At 36.7% G+C, this 20,912-nt stretch overlaps 2 protein-coding genes across 3 annotated transcripts; one reads left to right on the forward strand and one right to left on the reverse strand.

Moving 5' to 3' along the window:
• Positions 1–23: 23 nt before the first annotated feature.
• LOC149021559 (large ribosomal subunit protein eL20z-like) lies at positions 24–9,971 on the reverse strand. Its single transcript, XM_089149786.1, has 5 exons — positions 9,739–9,971; positions 8,031–8,107; positions 1,140–1,266; positions 936–1,053; positions 24–715 (listed from the first exon to the last, which is right to left on the reverse strand). The coding sequence occupies exons 2-5, from the start codon at positions 8,038–8,040 to the stop codon at positions 662–664; spliced, it is 309 nt and encodes a 102-aa protein (XP_089005912.1). The 5' UTR covers positions 8,041–8,107; positions 9,739–9,971; the 3' UTR covers positions 24–661.
• A 5,506-nt stretch (positions 9,972–15,477) lies between these two features.
• On the forward strand, positions 15,478–18,461 carry CFIM-25 (homolog of CFIM-25). Of its 2 annotated transcripts, none has more exons than XM_089149788.1 (7): positions 15,478–15,873; positions 15,987–16,032; positions 17,060–17,153; positions 17,421–17,488; positions 17,591–17,677; positions 17,768–17,878; positions 17,972–18,461. In XM_089149788.1, exons 1-7 carry the CDS (start codon positions 15,728–15,730, stop codon positions 18,041–18,043), a joined length of 624 nt encoding a protein of 207 aa, XP_089005914.1. In that variant the 5' UTR covers positions 15,478–15,727; the 3' UTR covers positions 18,044–18,461. The 2 variants fall into 2 exon arrangements, with proteins under 2 accessions (XP_089005914.1, XP_089005913.1); XM_089149787.1 differs by having other exon boundaries at positions 15,478–15,885; positions 17,972–18,460.
• Positions 18,462–20,912: the final 2,451 nt, after the last annotated feature.

Here is a 20,912-nt window from a genome sequence, read left to right on the forward strand (position 1 = left end):
GGCTTATGACCTACAGGTAACTAAGGTTACTGGTAGTTCTATCTTTCTCTCTCTTCCGCTCTTGAAGTGATCTTTCTTGCAATAACAACTTTGGTATTGGTATCCTTCATTCCCAGGTGCCCATGGAATTGCAGATCTAGATAAAATATTGGTTTGTCTAGCTGCATTGGTTTTTACAGGAGTTTAATTTTTCAAGTTCGCACTGTCCTAATTTCAAAGGGTGTGCTCCTTTTGCATGGAAGTACAAAAGCAATTTCAACTATTTGATCGATAATATCATACAAATTGGTGTAGCTTCAGTACCGTCCAACACTATATCTACATAGATCAGGTGATTTCATGACAATTTCTAACACACTCCCATTTTGTTGCCGACTGACCCGCTAGCTTCTGCAATTCAATCTGCAAAAGGCTCTCATGAGTAGATCTTAACATATGGGAGTACTTGGATTTTCATCATTGTACAGAACACTTTTTGCATTTACAAAATAAAGGAACTTGAATACAAGTATTTCTTGAGTTGTGTGAACCTTCTTGCAACATTTTTCTCTATTTAATGCTGCTGCTTCTAAGATCATAGGATGACAGTAATGACTATGTGGTCTCTCTTGTAGGCTCCCCAGTGTGAAATGTACAGATGACGAATTTAGAGCCCCACTGATCAGAATATAAGAACAGCTACCGTGATAAACACCACTATTGAACATACCAAGGCCTGAAACAGCCATATGAATCAAGTTCAAATATCAGCCAAAGATACTAGCTGAAAAGGTAACAAAAGATCAATATTTCTGATCTTGTATTTTTGAAATGCAAGAAGTAAAAACGAAAGCTATATCATGAACTTCCCCAAAAATAAGCAGTATGATACGTAGTGCATACACGTGTTGTGTGTGTGTGTGTGTGTGAGAGAGAGTAAGAGAGAGAGAGAGTACCGCAATTGCAGAAGCAGCAAGGCCTGCTCGTTCCCTGGGATCCTTGCGATAATAGTTCCCAAAGTAGAGAATTGTAGCATAGTACCACATCAAGGGGAATGCAAATCCAAGTAAGAACCTGCAAAGAGGAGTGGGTGGTAACCATGCTATGTATATGCATGCTACAGATATCCCCAATCGGAAGATTGAGAGAGATGTACTTACGAAAACCATCCAATCCCACAGCCAAAGCAAGGGAGAGGTTTGTCATACATCCCCAATTGGCCCACTTCCGCATCTCTAAGCAGCGTATACTTCCCATTTGCGTCATCCACAACTTCCTCTGTTGGCCCTGCACGCACCCAGAAATCACTCAATGTTTTGACCAGAACAATGGTGTTGACAATGTCGTGGTGCATTGGACAATAAAGTCAGTGGATCATGTAATTTTGAATTTTATAAATCAGTCCTGTTAGATCAACCCCAATATAGGGCCAATGAAGACTTCAGATTTCGGACCAAGGATGGAGCTCCCTTGCCATGCGCAACAAGAAGTACTTAATTTGTTGGAACAACTATTCTTACCAAGAAGGGATAACAAATTAAATGGGAAACCCAACAAGAACATAAAGGAGATTTGACTACAGTTTGTGTTTGCAGAGCAACTGGAAAGCTAAAGCCGTGGTGAATTGCAGTAGTTGGCAATATGGTAGTACTTCCAGTAAATTGCATGTTTTCTTGCAATCCAAATCACAACATGAGCCACGGAGGACAGACTTAAAAAGCAAATGAGATGCAAAGAAAAGTTAAGAATAGAAATCCAAGAGGTAACCATACATTAGTAAGCAGTGGAATGTTGTGAGTCTCAATTAATTATGCAGGGGACAAGCCAACACTAAATGAAATGGAGGTCAATCGGATATCCCGCCAGTATATGCAAACTCAAACAAGTAACACACATTAAAGCTATGGGAGACAACTGAGCATTCCAAATTAGCCCAAATATCTCTCTCCATATATTTTTGAACTGCTTCAGAACATGACAGGAAGAGTTCACCAGCCAATCATATGTCCAATAAATTGTACAATACTACTACCTTTTACTGAAACATGTCAAGCAGATGGCCTCAAAAGTTCATGGTGCTTATCCAAAACAGATCCCACCAACCCAAGGCCATTTCTTAATCCCTTCATCTCCCGAATGGTAGAATCTGTCACACCAAGAAGGGCCCACTCGTCACTAATATAACTAACATTTTAATTTGTCATGTGTTTTGCATGCCAGTTGACGTTATGATCGGAAATTTCAGAAATTCTGACTCAATTGTGAGTGCTTGTTGGAATTCACTGCAAATAGAATAGTTCAGAATTGTCAGCGATTTCTGCGTCCAACAATAAAACACAATTTTGTTTGGATATCCTGACACTAGCAATAGGCATACAGAGGATGGGCCAGGCCTGAACCAAGGTCAGCCCATGCATAGCTCAAGCCCTTATAATGAAGCAGGATCACTACACTAGGTCAAGGCTTCAGCTCATTTTCACCAGAATCAAAAGATCAAGGCCAAGCCATCTAAATATCAGGCCTTGATTTTAGAAGCAGGATGGCCCAGATCAGCTCAAGTCCAAGCCATTTAAATATCAGACCTTGATTCTGGGAGCACGCTGACCCAGACCAGCTCAAGCTAGGTATACAGGGGCAATCTTGGACCATGGACACCCAGTAAAAGATATTGCCAGAACATAGACATATAGATGTGCCATGTGAGTATGACTTCCCTTGATGCATAATATTTAACATCGAATACTGTATAAGGAAACAGAAACAAAGGATGTGGCACATACAGCTTCTAGATGCCACACAGTGTAAGACCATCCATAAATGGAACATCAATTTGAAACTAAGAAGAGCTTAGACGTAATTCAGGATTTAAAGTTGGAATGAAGACCTGGCTGTGGGAACAGAGAAAAGGGGGGGGGTCTTCAAATGTGCTCTGGGATCAGGAGACATTTGAAAAAAGAGAGAACTGTTGGCATCATGGAACAATGACAAGTTACAGAAAGTGAAGATAACCAATTACAAGGCTGGTAAAAGTTGTAAGTGTACAAGGACAGGTTTGGGAGAAGGATAAGATGGGAATAAGGAGGTGCAAAACTTCAAGTGTGCTTGGACAAATTACAGATTATCCTAGTAAAGTAAAGAAATGAGATGTGATGAAACTAAATTAGGAGGGGAAAGTACCAACCACCAACAGAAATAGAAGCATGTTCAGCTCCCAACATTTTCAAAAGCCAAATAAGGATCACTATTGGTATCCGCAATTGTAGAAAACTACTCTGAGATATTATAGGATCACGGATGCAGAAAGCTAATTTACTGGAGATAAACAAACCCAGCCATCAGATGCCCACCAAATAAATATCAACTGGAGGTAGTTGTACATTGAATCAGTCCTCCAGATAGCACCTACAATTGGTTGGAGAAGCTGATCTGATGTGATGAAGTTTCATAAGAAACCTTAAGAGGAAAACAATCCACAGGAAGGGTACTAATAGATCTTTGTGATCACATTCAGAAGGACTTAGAACAGGCCTATTACTGTTGAGTAAAGGTCTTCAGATGAGGAGCGAAGTCCCAATATCAGTCACAGTCGTCCCCTGGTTGCTGAATCTAAGTAATCTAAGTAGCTGCAGGATCAACGGAAAAAAAAAATCACAGGTCTGGAAAACCTTCTAAGATCAGGAAGTATAAAAGGAGCCATTTTGAAACTTTAATGGACATCTCAGGAGATGGGTACACAAGCTCCTAATGGTCTTGGTTAATCTCAGAAATGCTCAGAGAATTAGATCAGAGTTGCGAACGGGGATTGAAGGAGGAATAAAAGAGGAGGACATGGCTATCTCAGACTTGGGTATCACATTCTAGGTCTCTCACAACACAGCCATTCATGGACTGTCATTATACAAACCAAATAACAATTAACTTAATTGAAATCAAGGGGGAGAACCAGCCAGTCCATTATATTTTTTAGCTTATAACTTCCTAATTTCAGAGCAACGGGAAACTATACTTGTTCACCGTGTAATTACAATTTACAAGGACTTAGCTGAGTAACACAGCACTAACACAGAAGGCAATACTAACTGAAAATAAAACAGTAATCAAACTAACAATTAAAAGTAACTAGTCGTCCAAGTAAAGCAATCCCCAGCTTTGAGTGTTGGCCGGATTGAGATGGCCCAGCCTGTGGCTACTTGGCCCTATTGTCACGACCCTTGTATCCAATTTTGTTTCGTCTGGCCTACAGTTGAGTCAGGCCTTGATGGCAAGCCATGGCATGGGGGTTTTGCCTAACGACATTTCTGTAATTAAATTGTAACAAGTATGATTTTCCAGGGATTATGTCTGCTTTGGAAAATCCGTAAAGAGAATTAAAAATACCTTATAGGGAGCAACAGTTTGCAAGGGATGTAGCATTTTGTTGCGTACCCCTACACTGGTTGCCTGAGGCCAATCTACTACACATTTCACGCAGTAAATGAAAGTAATTTGACTCCCTAGCATTTTGTGTCTTTGTATGACTCGCTCCTTTCACTTTTGTGGCTTACTCCTAGCCACCACGTAGGGGGCCTTGAAGCAATGTTCAGTGGATCACAGTTGCAGCATGAGGTCAAGGTACTTAACAGCCTCTCAGCAAAGTTGCTGGGTGAGGCTGCATAAAATTCCACCCACCCCCACCCCACCCCCCCGCCACCGGGGGCTCTGCTTGTGTTCACCCAATTGACTAGGTCCATGAGACTATGGTACACAGGCTCGTTCATATTTTAAGTGATGACATTTTCCTTGCTGTTGTACTTCAGAATGTGGAGTTGACTTGCATCATGCACGGATGAGCAAGGGGTCCTAATAATTTTCAAACGAGAGGAGGATGATCAATCACTTTTGGAGAAAGTTCTGCAAAGGAAGCTGATTGCCCGTTGACCACAATAACAATCCCAAAACTTGGAAACAGTTCATGCAATTGGGCAAAGAGAGGGGAAGAGGAGAGAAACGATGAAAGGAGAAGAGAGCTGATCCATGACAGAATACACTTATACACATCTACCTCTATTCACAATGTTAGCTAAACAATAATATTAAGTGCAATCAAAGTAGAAAACTTGCTTGGATTTCAGAACATACTTGCAATTTGTAAAGGAGAGACATAAACCAAATATGTAACACAAGGACCAAACCCCCTCCCCCCCAAGCATGAAAAATTAACGCATCACTCTACGGGAATAATACCCTCACAGTACGCTGAAACAACTTAATAATCCCCCTCAACTTAGCATCAATCCCAAGAAGGGAATCTCCCCTTCCAGTTCTGCCCTTGTCCCTTGACAAACAGTCCAGCTTGGAACCACAAAAATAACTATTAAAAACATTATAGATCTTGAACACAAATTGCAGTTATACATGTCAGTGAGCACATAAAGAACAACAGCAATATCAACTCAAGCTCATCTCATGTTGAATAAATACAGCATAACCATCAGCAGCAACAACAACAGCAAACTCAGCCTTATCCAAACTTAATGGGATGAGTAAAAATAATAAACAATAAAATAAAATAAAAAGTGGAGGTGGAAGTGGAAGTGGAAGCAACAGGAGAAAAGCACACTGCAGAAAGCCTGGAGAACCTCAGCTAAATGTTGGTCCAGTACCCGGATATTTACCTTCTAGTGGGCTCTATCCAAGGTCGTACTTGGAACCAGACCTATACTTGTCCTTCTTTACAAATTCTCCTACAGTCATTTTAGGCCTGTCCTTAGTTCTTTTGGCTCCTTCAATTGGGATCCTACCACTCCTATTTGATGAGGCATCCTTAAGCCTCTGTTGAACATGAACATGACCATAACCCATCTAAACCAATTTCTCAGATATATGATCATTCTGTACATTTTCCTTTCTAGTTTTTCCACATATCCATCTTAACACTGTCATCTATGTCACACCAGCTTCACAATGTGACACTCAAAATTCTGCCTCAAACATCATAGTGATCGTCCTATAGAACTTGCCCCAAGCTTTAAGGAATGCGCCAAATTCAATCACATAATAATCTGGACTCACCTCCCTGCTTCACACACTTCACTTCAATTCTCTATGAAACATCAATTTTCTTTTTTCTTTTTTTTGTTGGTCACCTTCTTTATTTAAGATTGACCTCAGATAGCTAAAATAGGCAGTTTACAGTATTTCTCTTTCTTCAGTTAACACCATGTAGGTGTCCATCATATTACAGCTAAACCTACACATCAAACGCTTGTCTTCGTCTTAGTAATCATGAAACAACCTGTTTTTCAGGTTGATCACCATAACCCTAAGTATCAATCACAACTTTGTCTCATACACCAAAAGGCTAGTGTACACAAAAAACATGTTCCATAGGTCATTCTCCTGGATGTTTTTGGTTAGGTCATCCATGATAAGCACAAATAGATTAGGGCTTAAGGCTAATCATTGATGTAATCCAATCATTACGGGAAATTTATTGTCTGAGCCTACCACTGATCTCAAACTAGCCACCACACCCTCAAATGTCTTAATGACAACCACATTTGTACTCAACACCCCTCCTCTCACCACAAAATGCCTGATTTAATCTCCAGGGACTCAGTCATAGGGCTTTTCCATGTCCATAATGACCATACGGAGATCCTTTTTGTTGTCTCTATATTTTTCCATGAACCTCCTCAAGAAGTAGATAGCAACAATTAAAAATAGTAAGCAAGCAAAAGCAACTGCAATCCAAAATATCCTAGCAGCAACAATGACAAAGCACTTCCCCAGGAGATGGATATTCAGTAGTCATCTGCTAACGGAGGGAGGGAGGGACGAAACCGCAGCATCCAACAGCTACATCATTATCTCTTCTCATAATAAAGCACAGGTGAAAGTGAAGTATGGGTTACTTACTGACTGCAAACCAAGATCTATTCACTCCCAAGTCCCACATAGAGGTCTCAGATAAAATTGCAGAGGTTGTATAATCGAACCACCCACCATAAAGTTGCAGCGAAAAAAACAGCATAACAAGGTTCAGCTGAATTCAACAGTTTTAATTAATTCATGAAAACTTCAACTAAATTGGCAGAACCATAACCATTGTCCCCCTACCTGGGCAAAAGCACACAAGGAGAAATCGAGGATGCAACTAACCTGAAATCCATAGGCAATATTCCTTTTCCTTTTCCCAATATCCTTTCACTTGTCACACAAGAAAACCCACATGAACCCCCTTGGCACCATGAATGTGACAAACAACAACAATTTTTAATAAACTCTGATTTTACATCAGGATAAGTGCTTGAGTATCCCTCTATCATCTAGAGGCCATGGTATCAGATGTGTGCTGCCAACAGTTTAATGATATAATTATGCAATATTGCAAGTTTGAAAGCTATGGCCCACACTTAATGAATTCTAACCTCCCTGCAGCGTTCTATCCAATGGATCGGTTATCAGTCTTGAGAACTAAGTCTAGCCAAAACATTTCTAGACAAAACCTGCATCGTTGTCCCATTTGGTATTTCATCAATAGCTCCCCTATCAACTTGGATTTGCAAGATCTTGGTCTAGTTCAGAATGCAACTAAAAACACTTGATAACCTCATAAATGCAAATTTACAAGTTTTCTGCACATTTTCAAAAAGAGATGCGACATAAATAGATGCAAAGTCAACATTAACTTCTAAAAACCAAAAAGAAAAGAAAAGTAGAAATCAAGACTAAGTATAAGAAACGCAATTCAAGCTAGTAGGACCCAGTTCAATGCCAAGCAAATTTATAAGCTCAAAATACCTTAGCTACCCAAAAACAAGAGAAATCAATAACATACAAAAAAATTCCATGACCAATACTTCAAAAGTAAAAAAACAGAACATGAAGAGAAAGAAAACTCCAGGCACACACATGTCCAACAATCTTAGATTTCATATACCAATCAAACAATATCATGAATCAAAGCAACCAGCTGTAAATGTTGATACTCTATCCCCTTTTTTCAAATTAAACCACTTATACTTTGTATGAGAGATGATCAACTTTTATGAAAGAAGAAAAGTTAGTACTCTGTTCCATTTATTTTGGAGCCAATTAAAATTCAGTATGCTGAGGTCCTCTGTTCTTCTTCCAGCTTTCAGTTCACCTGCTTCAAGAAGAGAAAGATGTAATTAACCTTATAACAACAGAAAAAGAAAAATTATCCATTTCTTGTTTCCATTACATTCTTCCCAGTATCAGACATATCACCTACCAACTCAGAATTGTCACTTAAACACTTCATAGATGCAGTATAGGGCCCAAACATACACATCTAGTGAAACTTTCCTAAGAATACTTCGTACAAAATGGGGATAACCCAAAAGGTTCAAATGAACAATCAAAGCACCAAGAAGGAAGGACCGAAAGGAAGAAGCCCACAAATAAGGTAATTACAAACTCAGGTAAGGACAGGATAGCATGGGACAGTTTAGACGTAACTATGCCCAACAGCCCTTACATATCAAGTTTGACTGTACTGGGTTGGGAAGTGAGTTTAGACATGAAGAGTTGATAATGCATGGTGTATTAAAGGATAATTGTGTTTTCAACTCTAAATGGAAAGGTCCTCATATCCATAATGTTCATTCTCTGCTAGGACTGCTCAACCTTCTTAAATAAACAATGTAAATATCGTAATTCACTAATAAGGTAAAGCAATAACCATAACCTTCAATTGTACATGAAACTACCTCTTTTTCCCTCCCTCAATCTTCCTACTTTAAAGCCCTAGATGATTCAGTGATAGAAGTTGTATACTATACTGAAGCCAACTCTGCGGCAGAAGTTTGATCATCCACAGTAGCATACCATATATAGTGTATCTGGGTCGTGAATGGTTTTATCAGATCCACCCTCCCTCACCAAATCTTATAATGAAAAGACTTTCGTACATGGGTTGGAGGATTGAATTAACACTCTGGATATGGTTATGGCAATGCCAAACAAAATTCACCCTGATTTATTCCTCGTCATTCCAACACTCAGGTGGCTCCCTTATCAGGAATGCAGCCATCTGAAGAGGAATTAGTTGACCATGCACTGTTTAGGGGAGTAAATTCATTTTATTGAAATTTGCAACAGCTAAATCTGAACAAACCTTCCAATTATCAGCGGGAAAGGAAGTGGGGAAGAAAAATACCATCAACTTTTATAAGGGAGTCTGGAGAAAAAGGAGGGGGGGGGGCGGGGCGCAGGGGGATACATGTATATAAAGAAACACCAACAAAAGGAAGTTACGAATTTCCCATTCTTTCCGAAAACTGTTTCACCGAAATCTAAATCCAGAATACTCCCAGCCAGAATCATCATAACCATAAATCCACCTTCACGGTTTTCAGACAACCCATACAGAATATGGAAGAATAAATCCAATACATATTTCAGTTGAACTAACTACATCAAAAGCTAAATACTCTCCAAATAAACAAGCACTCAAGCAGCATGGTAAAGACAATCTCAACAGATGACAACCAACTATAATTGAAGATCAGAACAAAACCCTTTACTCTGAACCAACCCCTCATCACTTCACAAATTAAACCACCCAGATAAATATTATAAGCACAAGCCAAATGAATCCCACAAAAACCCAGAAAAACAAATTTTCTCTATCAACCCTACAGACTAGAATACTACCGCTGGTATGCTCTAAAAATAGCAAGACGAACAGTAAATCAATGGAGGTAACAACCGACAGAAGAAGAAAACGCCACGATAAGCACAACAATAACTCACCAGTGGGAACTGAGAAGCTGAGATGACAAGAACCTATTCCAATCACTGCAAACCAGTTTTTCCCTTGCTTCTCCTTCTTCACTACTTCTCCCCTCAAAAATTTTTCTTCTCTCAAAATCCTGGGGAGTTGATAGAGTAGTTGGTCAGGATATGTTTTTCTGCATTACGAAGTCATTTTCACAACTCACCACGCTCTCCCTCTCGCACAACAATAAAAGAACGCGACGGGTTTTTTCAATAATTTAATTATGAAAGGCCGAAAGGGTTTTTCTTTTACGTTTTCTTAAGCTTCCATTAACGACCAGAATTCAATACCAAAAAAAATAAAACGATCAGAATTTACCGACCGTCGTTTGATATACCTTTTATACCCTTAATGTTTTCTTCACGATTCCCAATAAGCCCCAACCGGTTCGGTCTGGTTTTAGAAAATCCGGTCCGGAGGTGCGAAGCTCTTGTAAAAAGTCTAGAAGGTGGTGTCTTTGACAAATGAGAATATACAAAACTAGATCAAATCTTAGAGGGTTTTAATCTTTGACCCTAATTAATAAATTAATAATATCATTTATCGATTTTCTTTTGTTTTGTTTTTATATGGTTGGAACTAATGGTTTTTAACTTTTGATGTGTTTTCCACTCTTTTTAAATAGAAATATGCTGTATAAATTGTGTCATTTCTATTTGTTTGGGTAAAAATAAAAATCATTCTAAAGGCTGCCTTCGTTTTATATTTGGTACATTACACATGTTGTCTCATGGTGGTGCATTGCCATGCACAGCAAAGAGATGTACACAACAAAGGATATTTTTCCAATGAAGTTAGACTACGTGGACTTCCGTCGTCTTTGGTGTATTGGGTAAGTTTTGGCGATTGATTACAATGGCTGAAAAGAAAGATGAACACTATCGGCTATTATCATTTATTTTGCATTAGGAATGCAGTGACGGAGGATAAATTAGTTTTCTTCTACTACAACTATATATTATTGTATCAGTTTTCACAGTTAAAAGGTTATCATGGTCAGTCTTGAATATATTTTATTGTTAATTTGTTAAGATTTGATCTTACAATGGCATATCATTTTGGTCCAGGTTCGAAACAAAGTTGTAGTATACTCCTCTAGGGGATCCCATGAGTTCCTCGTATTAGCCTCATAATTCGTGGAGTTCAGTTCTACTCATCATTTGAAGAATTGTTATTGATTATGAAATATGTATTTGATGTTTCCCATTCAAAGGGGAGAAAAAAACCACGTGAAGAGCCAACGTTCTTGTCTCTTACATTTCTTCAAGATATTATTTATGGTATTAGGCTAATATCGATCTTTATAAAGAAACTTTTATGTGATAAAAAATATTTGAAGTAAAAATCAGCACAATAATTGAAGGAAAAATACATCAAAATGGCATATCTACCCAACATAATGTCAAATTATCTATTTGGTTCCAATCCACTAGAAATATTTGGTTCCAATCCAGACTAAGGGTTCTTGGCCCAAGGGAGGAAACTGAGGTTTTCAACCCAAGGCCTCTATGGTCTTTTTGCCTCTACATGACATTATACTAGTAACACATTCACTAAAAGAAATAAATCATTATCTTCATTAAAGATGAAGCTTTGAAGTCTTGAGAAGCAAATATTTAGTTGGGAATGGTAGATAGCTATATTAATCAACCATCATTATCATGCAAAATGCTTTTGTCACCTCCTTTTTTTTTTTTTTTTGGTAACCTCTCTCAAGTATCAATGGAATGATGCCCATTGTCATTCATGATAGTCGATATCGATAGCTAGTATATTCCAAGGGTATTAAATTATATTTACTATCTCTCATTTAATAGGATATACATCCTCTACCTCTTAATTTTATGTAGAGTTTTTGACGTGAGGGTCCATTTAGTGGATCATAAACTAATGGTGACTAACGACATTATTCTAATTAGGACCCACACATAATATATTGCGCTAACGGGATCCAACATTAATTTGTAGTTCATTAAGGGATCCACACATAATAAACTCTCTTTTTTTTTGTACAAAGGAGCTTTATTCAGCCGGGGATGAGAATATTAATATGCCTCAACGAGAATCGAATCCACGACTTCTTCACTAAGAGATTATAAATAACCAAATCAAGTCATCAAGTGGGGGAAACCGGTCCAAATTATAAACCAAATCGGTTCTTCTTGACTTTGGACGAATCGGAGAACCAAAACATGCAATCCCATTTATCTGACTTGGCTCCATCTGAGCTATTCATTGAAACATTATTGGTTATCCATTTGAAAGCCCTTTTTGATAATACCCATATAGGGGAGGGGTGGCAGATCGGTCATTTCAGTCATTTCGTGGAAGTTAAAATGGCCCCACGGAGGTCGGTGACTGTGTCGGAGGGATCTGATCCAGTGCTTGTCCGTTTTCTCCAAATTCGATGTTTCTGACCCTTTGATCTGATATCCTCATCTGGCTTCGGACCTGCTTTGATTTTTCCACGGCGACGATACGTGGCAATGCAACTTTAAGGAGAACGTTCCGACAAAGAAAACCGTCCAACCGACAAGTTTAACATTAATTTAATTTATTTTCTTTTTTGAGTAAAATTAGAACACATTAATGCGGTGTGACCAAACGATTTTATTGGCCATTTATATTTTTTTAGTTTTATTATTTTTTTTTTACAACCCCAAATCAGTTATAAATACGATTGATTTTACTATTTAACTTCAATGTTCTGTATTAAATGTGAAAGACTCTGATGCCCACGGTCGACAATTCGTTTTGCTTTCAACCACCTATGAGACAAGACTATTGAGATTTTGATCTTGACTGTTGGCAGCAAATATGCACATTTTAATATGCAGCATTCAGGTCATGCCCCTTATTTTAAGTTTTAAAGACGATTCTAATTTACCTGTTTGTACCACTCATCTTATATGTTTTCACCACTCATATTACTATAGAGCCATGTAAAATCTATTAGAAGTCATAGTTTTAAATTATTGAGCAAATTGCACTGATTCTCCAAAATAAAGGTCTTAAAGCATTGACACCTCACTTTATGTTTAAAAAGCACAGAAAACCCAAAATTGAATTTTCATTAGGTATATTTGTTCAATTTGTCATTGAAAACCTTTTAAACACTATTTATTATAGGAATATTTTTTAAAATAAACAATGATTTAACTATTTCCAGTGATAAATTGGACAAATATCATATATTTAACTTTTTGGGGTCTCTGCACAATATGTACAATAAGCATGATGAAAAAACATTTAACAAGCACATAGTACTTTATCGATAAAGAGGTGATCCAAACTCGTTTAAGAAATCCTTAGACTTACTATCTTTATATAAAATGTTATCGTCATTATGTGTTAAAAATGCTCATCAAAATCTTTACAACCAATTCTATTTGGTAATTGGTTCCAACTTCCAACCTAACATTAAAACATGAAAAATGAAGCCAATTGAATTTAAAATAGAAATTATAAAAAAAAAAGAAGGAAGAAGAAAGCAAAGGGGAGAGGTGGGGGGACCTAAGATAATCACCAGATCCCTACAATACTAAAAGGGGCAAGCCAGCTGATGTGTGACGACATGACAAGAATAATTTCCTTTTCCAAAAATATAATGTTACCTAACCCATTTTATAATTTCAAACAAATAAAACTTAATTTGTAAGGATTGCATAAAGAGTGTGACACGCTTTAGCTTAAATATAAGAAGGACCTTTACTATTGCAAGCAATCCAACACTTATAGAATGCTTAAAATAGACCAATTTTCATTCCTCTAAGCAAAGTATTTCCTTTTTCTTCTTATATTTGTATTTTGTAATGCAAATAAGTTAGTTAGATAATACATTATAAGGAATTACAAAGATTGGTTGGAATGATTGTCATACAATCATAGTTCTAAATTTTGATAAGTAACAAAAAAAGACAATTTTGAGATGCTTCAATCCAATTTGAAGTGTATGAAGTTTTCCATTTTATGGCACATGAAATTTTCCATTTCCTTAACAAAAAAAAAAAAAAAGAAAAAAGAGATATTCAATTTAACGTGCATCAATCATATTCTACAAGTTCTAATCTAAATGTATGTATAAGTGTTATTATTCTTTATTGACATTTGAGAAAATCTGCATAGAAGCTAAGATAGACATCACATTAAGTTTGGTTTTACAACCCCTAAATTCATACTAAATTTCACTTAAAACACATTGATAAAAAAATTATTTTCTAATCCTTTGTCCTCTTTCTTTAAAAGTTTTGATTGTAATTTTGTCTTTTCAGGATAAAAAAATTTATTTGTTGACATGCAACCTATACTCAAAATCCGAATACATATATCTTAATCCATGGGAAAATTAGGTGCCAATTTTTTTTTGCATGAAAAATACCATGTTCTTCAACTTAGAGCATCAGTTTGAATGAATTGTGTTTTTTGGTGTAAATTTTGGGGCACCACAAGTTGTATAGTAAAAAGCATAGATACTCTGCAAGTTTGCCGAACTGAAAATCTCCCCCTATTCTCGTAGAAGAAACAAAAAATATCATTATCCCCTTAAAGGTGAAATTTCTATTACGTCCATGTGTATATATTCTCTTTGGATGCTGCAACATATGGCAATGTTAGTAAAAATTTGGACTTCATGAACGAGACCTATTTGAATCAAATCGTTTATAGAGTACCTAAAGTCTTAAAACCTCGACACAGAATTTAAAGGTGAGGTGCGAGGCCAAGAACACTTAAGATTATAAACTTTTGAAAGTTAAATGTTGAAGAACATATAAGAGTTACCTTCAACAAGTCTAAAAGGTCTTGATTTGCATGTTTGTTTCTACTTTCTACACATATCTGAAGATTGCAATAGAAATGAAGAGAGCACCAACAGCAACAAAGTAATTTTCCTCTTCTCTTTGATATCCGAAATCAAAGATAAAAGACTCTTGGAAAAAGAAATCAAAAGCACCATCTACATCCATTATATATCACATTTGTTTTTAACATAAACAAGATCAACATAACCATGACCTAAAAGTAGATACCCAATATTGGATTCTAGCTTAAAAGAGAGATTCAACACAAGAATTACCCGATTGCTTCATGCCCAAAAATTGTTGGAAAAATATCTAATGGTTTCTGAATGAAATTAAGTTGTTCGTGACTATTTACAAAACTTCCAAACCAATTTATTAATCTTTCCACTACCCAACTACAGCATCGATATATATCAAAAAACATATGAAAGTTATTTTAACTTCTCTAACCTACCCTTTCCCCCAACACCCAAAAAAGGGAAGGAAAAAGAGAATTGATCAGTTGCTCCTTACAAAAACAACGAGTGTTATATGAACCAAGAAAAAAGGAAAGCCCTATTTTGATATATTGAGTGGTAAATATTGAGATGGATTCATTTCCTCCAACGTTTTTACATTTTTACATTTATTACATTTATGATCTTCGTTCTCACTTATTTTAGGGATAAATGGATAATTCAGAAAAATTTCTTAGTCACCGAATCGTTGACTGAAGACCAAAACACGTGGTACGAATTCAAAGAATCTCCAGAGATGGCCGGTGGTTTTGGCAGGAACAAAGATTCTTATAGTATGAAACTTCCGTCCTACTACCTCTCTGTAATTGCCACGTAGGATAAAAGCTATACACCTGTCTTTTACTTTTACGTCGATGGTCGGTCGTTATATTCAAAGGATGAGACTCTTATGCTTATCCTTCCACTGTCTGTTCAAAAGATTTTCTTTGTTCTCCAGCAGTGATCAAGCACAGTAGCATTTCACAAATTCCAGGTTCCACCAGGAAACATATCCATTCCAGACCCGTCTCGGTCTTTCTCCCATTCATATGAATCTTCAAGCTTAATCGGTGCAGCTTCTGGGGTTATTATCTAAGCTAAGTTTCCCGAGCGACGATTTCTTCTCTCTTTTTAGCATTTCTGTGGAGATTCTTATCTGGGTTTCAAAGATGGAAGATGGAATTGTTTCTTCTGTAAATAACAATCATAGCAGTGCCAGTTATGTTCTTGAGATTTACCCTCTTAACGGTTACTACTTTGGATCCAAAGAAGCTATTCCAAACAAAGATTTAACCTCAGCTGATCGTACGCAGAGGTTGAAAAGCAAGTAAGCCTCTTTTCTTTTTTGGCTCTGCGTTTGAATTTATATATATGTTTTTAAAAAATTCCCTTGATCGGTTATTAGGTTATGTTTCCTTTTTTGTTTAGTTATGCTGCGAACGGTTTGAGGACTTGTGTCGAAGCTGTTATCCTGGTTAGGTCTCTGTTTCTTTTGGTTGGACATACTTTACATTTCGTTCCTTTTATGTTTTAGTTATATGATGCTGAAAAATGATTAACTTGGGCTAGAATTCATGGAATTTGTTAATTTCTCAAACATATCTGTGGATTAGGGATTGCAATTCCCAAATACGAATGCTAGTTACTCTAATTCCTGAACAAAAACAACTGAAAATCTAGGGGGAAAACCACGAAAAGGAGAGCCAGATTTTTATAAAATAGCCTTCAGCAGGTCTAAAGTAAAAAAAAAAAAACTTGATTCAAGATGTAAGCAAGAGTCAAGTCATCCATCGTAGTACCTGTTACCACACAATCGCTAGTTAAAGAGACAACATATGGAGGATAAAGAGTTGTTCTAATGTTTGTCTGGAAAACAGATGAATCACTGAGATATGATGCAGAAACTATCACAGGAGCAATTTCTACTTGCTTAAAAGGCCTCAGTAATAATTGACTTTGATGTTGAACTTCTCTCCATTTCTTGAGGTTGAGGGTAATGACTCAATTTCTAGAGGTGCTTGATACTGAGTTCCAGACTCTGGTAACCATGGTCTGTAATCTGTATAGTGCTTATGAAAAGTGTGGTAAACCGTCAGTCTTATAACCTGTTGCTTACGAACTTCTTACTGAATCTGGTTCATCATACTGGAGTTGGTGAAACAAATAACTAAATCACTTATGTCAATACTGACCATATGGTGGCCTTAAAGAAGGCAATAAACATAGGCCTAGAGGATCTAAATGTGAGAAAGACTAAGATATATTGAAGTTCATAACATCAGCAGAGTTTTCCTCTTCCAGTTTGAGAGCTTTCTGCTTTGCGATATTTTTGTTCGGGGAGAATCACCATATCCTTGTGGGAATTGCATTTCTTGTCAAATTTCTGGGTTGTAGCTTCAAGAACTTCGAGAAGATGCTTCATGTGGAAAATTATTGTGTTGCACAATATTAATTTGGAAAGAATGTAATGGTTTTTATTCTTTTTAATTTTGTTTAAACAGGTTGAACTATTTAAACATCCTCATTTGTTGGTATTGCAAGTAAGGAACTCGTCCTATAAGCTTCCTGGTGGCCGCTTAAGACCTGGTGAATCAGGTATTTCTTATTTGACTGCACATTAAACACTAGGTCATTATTCAGAAAATATGAACTGCCTCTCAGAACTTGAGTGCTTCTCTAGACATATGACTGTTTTCACTCTTACAAGTTTTAGACTTTCTCCCATTTGCAGCTCTAAAGGCTAGCATGAGTGGGGTTGTGAATTACCTAAATCATACTACAGTTGCATTTAGGGTTTATGAACAATTCCACACATGTATGGTGGAATTCTTTGGGTTTTTAATATCTCAGATCATTTTGCAGAAACCGATGGGTTGAAACGCAAGTTGTCAGGCAAGCTTTCTCCCATTGAAGATGGTGATGACTGGAAGGTGATGTGAATGGTCCCTCCTCTTTCATATATGGTAGACAATTCTCATTTGCGAGTAGTTCGGTAACCCAAGTAATATTGTGATTGTTTTCTTGATCTTCAGATAGGAGAATGCCTTGGAATGTGGTGGAGACCTGATTTTGAAAGTCTACTTTTTCCATTTTTACCACCAAATACAAGAATGCCCAAGGTTTGTGGTTTGTTGTGCGTGGTTCTCACAAACAAGTTTCAAGTTTTGGTGACACAGAATTCTAATTGTTATAGCGATATTGTTTTGTAGGAGTGCATAAAACTCTTTCTTGTAAAGTTACCAGCAAACAGAAAGTTCATTGTACCAAGAAACATGAAATTGCTTGCAGTTCCACTTTGCCAAATTCATGGAAATCAGGAGGTAAAAGACTGATGAAAATTATAAAGTTCAAGCTTTCTTCTGATACAGATGTAGAAACAAGACTATTGATGCATTTACACCTGCATTTTGTAGACATATGGTCCTATAATTTCAGGAGTCCCGCAGCTGCTATCGAAATTCTCCTTCAACATTATTGATGAATGAATCAGAACTGAACTCTTCATCAAATTATGCAGATATAGAGCAGAAGGATATGGCAAGAAATCTTAATAGTCATAATACCCTTAGATGCCTTTCTTTGATCTGAGCATAGCCTTGTATAGGTGGTTGTTTCCACTACTGTAAGAATTTTAGACACTGAAGCTAACAATGTAAAATTATTTTCTTTGATTTTCTCCTGTCGCATGATGTATTTTATATACCTCAATAGTGTTCAAAAGGAAAACCAAGGGAAGAAAAAATTTCCGACTCTGCTGATCAAATTCTGTTCGTTCTCTGTGACCAGCATTTTGTGACCCTTTTCTGTAATGGAAAATAGAATTTTTGGTGAGGACCTTCTGAAGTTAGCCAGCCGGACAGCCTACGGTAATCTGCATGCTGAAAGTGTGGGTGTGCTTTTAGTACAATGGTGGCAATCTCTTATGTGAGGCATTAAAGCCAAAGAAGTCATGGGAATTGAATTTCCGTCCTTCCATATCTTCTCCCTGCCTCTCACCCTCCACCGCCCAATCTAGACGAGGCGGGATTATCTCCCCCATCGGGGGAGCACAGAGTGTTCCCAACGGCTTTGTAACCACATAATGCAATGGGGCTCACAAGTGAAAAATAATAAAATATTAAAAAAAAAAACAATTAATTTCACTCGTGGGTCCCATTGCTTTGTGTGGTTGCAAAGCCATCGGGAAAATGATCCCAACTCTATCTAGACCTTCTACTCGTTAATGGTAAATCTCCGTGCTCTCTTCACTTTTTCACCTCTAAACTATGAATGGGGACTAGGGGCCCATTGGGAGCAGGGCACTCCCTTGGGGGCAACTGGTATCGTCCACCCCCACCCACCCACCAATTTTTGGAAGTCACTTCCAAAATCTTCTCTTGGCCCTCTTATTTTTCTGATATTTTTCTTGATAAATTCTTCTGGCTTATTTCATTTGTAAAATATTAGCACTTGCTTCCTCCTTCCATTAGAGAAAATATTTTAACAATTGGAAGAAAGGGCATTGTATTTTTATAATTTTCCACTTGTTCCTTTAAAATAAGCTGATATTAGTTTTGAATTAATATATATTTTTTAATAATTTTAAACATTAGTGTTATATTTTTTGAAATCATATTCTCTGCCCATTTGAATGTTTAGTGCCGACTCCGCCCTTTACTTGAAGTTTATGTTATTCTTACATTTCTTTACCACATATTAGAGGTGAGATTCACTTTTAAGTTCGAATAGAAGAAATTAAAAATAAAATTTTAGTGGGCTCCACTAGACTCCAAAGTGTTTTCTTTTCTGTATAAATGGGTGGAAAAGTTTGAGAAGAGCATAGACTTTTACTCTGACCAAAATAGAGAATCAAAACACCCCATTCCCCATGATTGGCCACCAGATGATACATACATACATTAATGATCTTGTTCTTTGCACCGATCGAACCTTAAAACAACATTCTAGGGTCAACTATTCAAGAACCAGTTGTTTACATGGCAGAAAGATCACCAAACAACTTTATTGTGTCCAATTTCTCTTCCAAAAATCTAATATTAACGATCAGGTCAATCAATTTCAATTCTATCAATTCAAGTCAAGGTCAAACATAGCCGCCAATCCGATCTCACATATCAAACAGCTGCTTTTGTGGCAACTTGTCTAATTACCATAAATAAATTAAAAATAAAAAACGTATCCTATTATTCCTACCCTACCCCATGCATGACCTGAAAAAAAAAAAAAAAAAAACAATTTCTTTCCTTTCACATTAGAACGACTATTCTAGAAGGCACATCGTTCACACGTTTTCTTGACGTATGAATACATTTGGGATTAAATTTGAATTTTCTAAGAGTTAGTAAAAACATAATAAAAATAGATTAAGTGTTTCTAAACTGCCATTGTATTCTCTGCTACCTCGTATTAGATTTTTTTTTTTTTTTAATTTATTTGAGGAAAGAGGGGAAAAAGATTATGTGACATAAAAAAAATACCTTGGCAATTGAATAAATTAATTTTCATATTCTTGGTAGACTCAACTCACGGATTTCTTGCATGGAAAATGTATAGTAATGAACATGAAATGTCAAACAAAATAAAAATATCAATTGGTTTTTCATGGTTGAAGTCAAGTGAAACAAATCAATTTCTACATTTTTAATTAATTAAAAATAGAGTTATGTAAAGAAGAAAGAACAATAAATGGTTGCATGGTCCTTGCATTAGCCAACTAGTATGGGGTCGGATTTACTACTGTAGGCTTCTAAGTCTCATGTTGGAATCGGATATCGAAAGTCATGAGAAATTTCTCTAATGATGGATTGTAGAATCTCATTATTATGGTAAGAAAAAATGGATAGAGTAGTGGCACTGGCACCATTATGCCCTTGTTAGGCAATGTTTGGATCTTCGAGTCTGACTTATGCAATCATTAATCTTATGAATCACCAACACAATTAATTGCATCATCAGTGTAGCACCATTGAAGGCCTAATATAATCCACATAAGTTCGTAGTGATCTCATACTTTGGTTGAAAAACACACTAGTGTCCAATGTGAGAAACAAAATTCAAACATAGAGATTACTAAACCACTTAGGATTGAACTTGAAACCACTAAACCACTACCTCAGTGTTTTCTGTAAAAGTAAATTGTATATCACGTTTTCCGTAAAAGTAAAAAAAAGATTGATTTAGTAATGATCTTTAAAAAAAGATTGACTTACTAATGACCTTTAAAAAAGATTGGCATAGTTTCCTTCATTGGATTCTTGGGTTCTTCTTGCTCACCACTTTAGCAATAACATTCTAATTTTTACTTTAAACATAAGAATGCATGTCAAATCATACAAAGATGGGTGATCGTGCCCT

Source organism: Hakea prostrata, chromosome 3 (genome assembly GCF_041222555.1).
Source record: "Hakea prostrata isolate BN-2017 chromosome 3, UWA_Hpros_2, whole genome shotgun sequence".
Taxonomy (NCBI): domain Eukaryota; kingdom Viridiplantae; phylum Streptophyta; class Magnoliopsida; order Proteales; family Proteaceae; genus Hakea; species Hakea prostrata.

Excerpts from the sequence above, each read along its gene's own strand:
- CFIM-25 (XM_089149787.1), top strand. The coding sequence starts at position 15,728 with ATGGAAGATGGAATTGTTTCTTCTGTAAATAACAATCATAGCAGTGCC. Across the intron at positions 15,886-15,986 it reads ACGCAGAGGTTGAAAAGCAA|TTATGCTGCGAACGGTTTGA; the intron begins GTAAGCCTCTTT and ends TTTTTTGTTTAG. Across the intron at positions 17,879-17,971 it reads AAATTCATGGAAATCAGGAG|ACATATGGTCCTATAATTTC; the intron begins GTAAAAGACTGA and ends TGCATTTTGTAG.
- LOC149021559 (XM_089149786.1), bottom strand. Across the intron at positions 1,054-1,139 it reads TGTGGGATTGGATGGTTTTC|GTTCTTACTTGGATTTGCAT; the intron begins GTAAGTACATCT and ends TCCTCTTTGCAG. Across the intron at positions 716-935 it reads TTGCTGCTTCTGCAATTGCG|GCCTTGGTATGTTCAATAGT; the intron begins GTACTCTCTCTC and ends TGGCTGTTTCAG.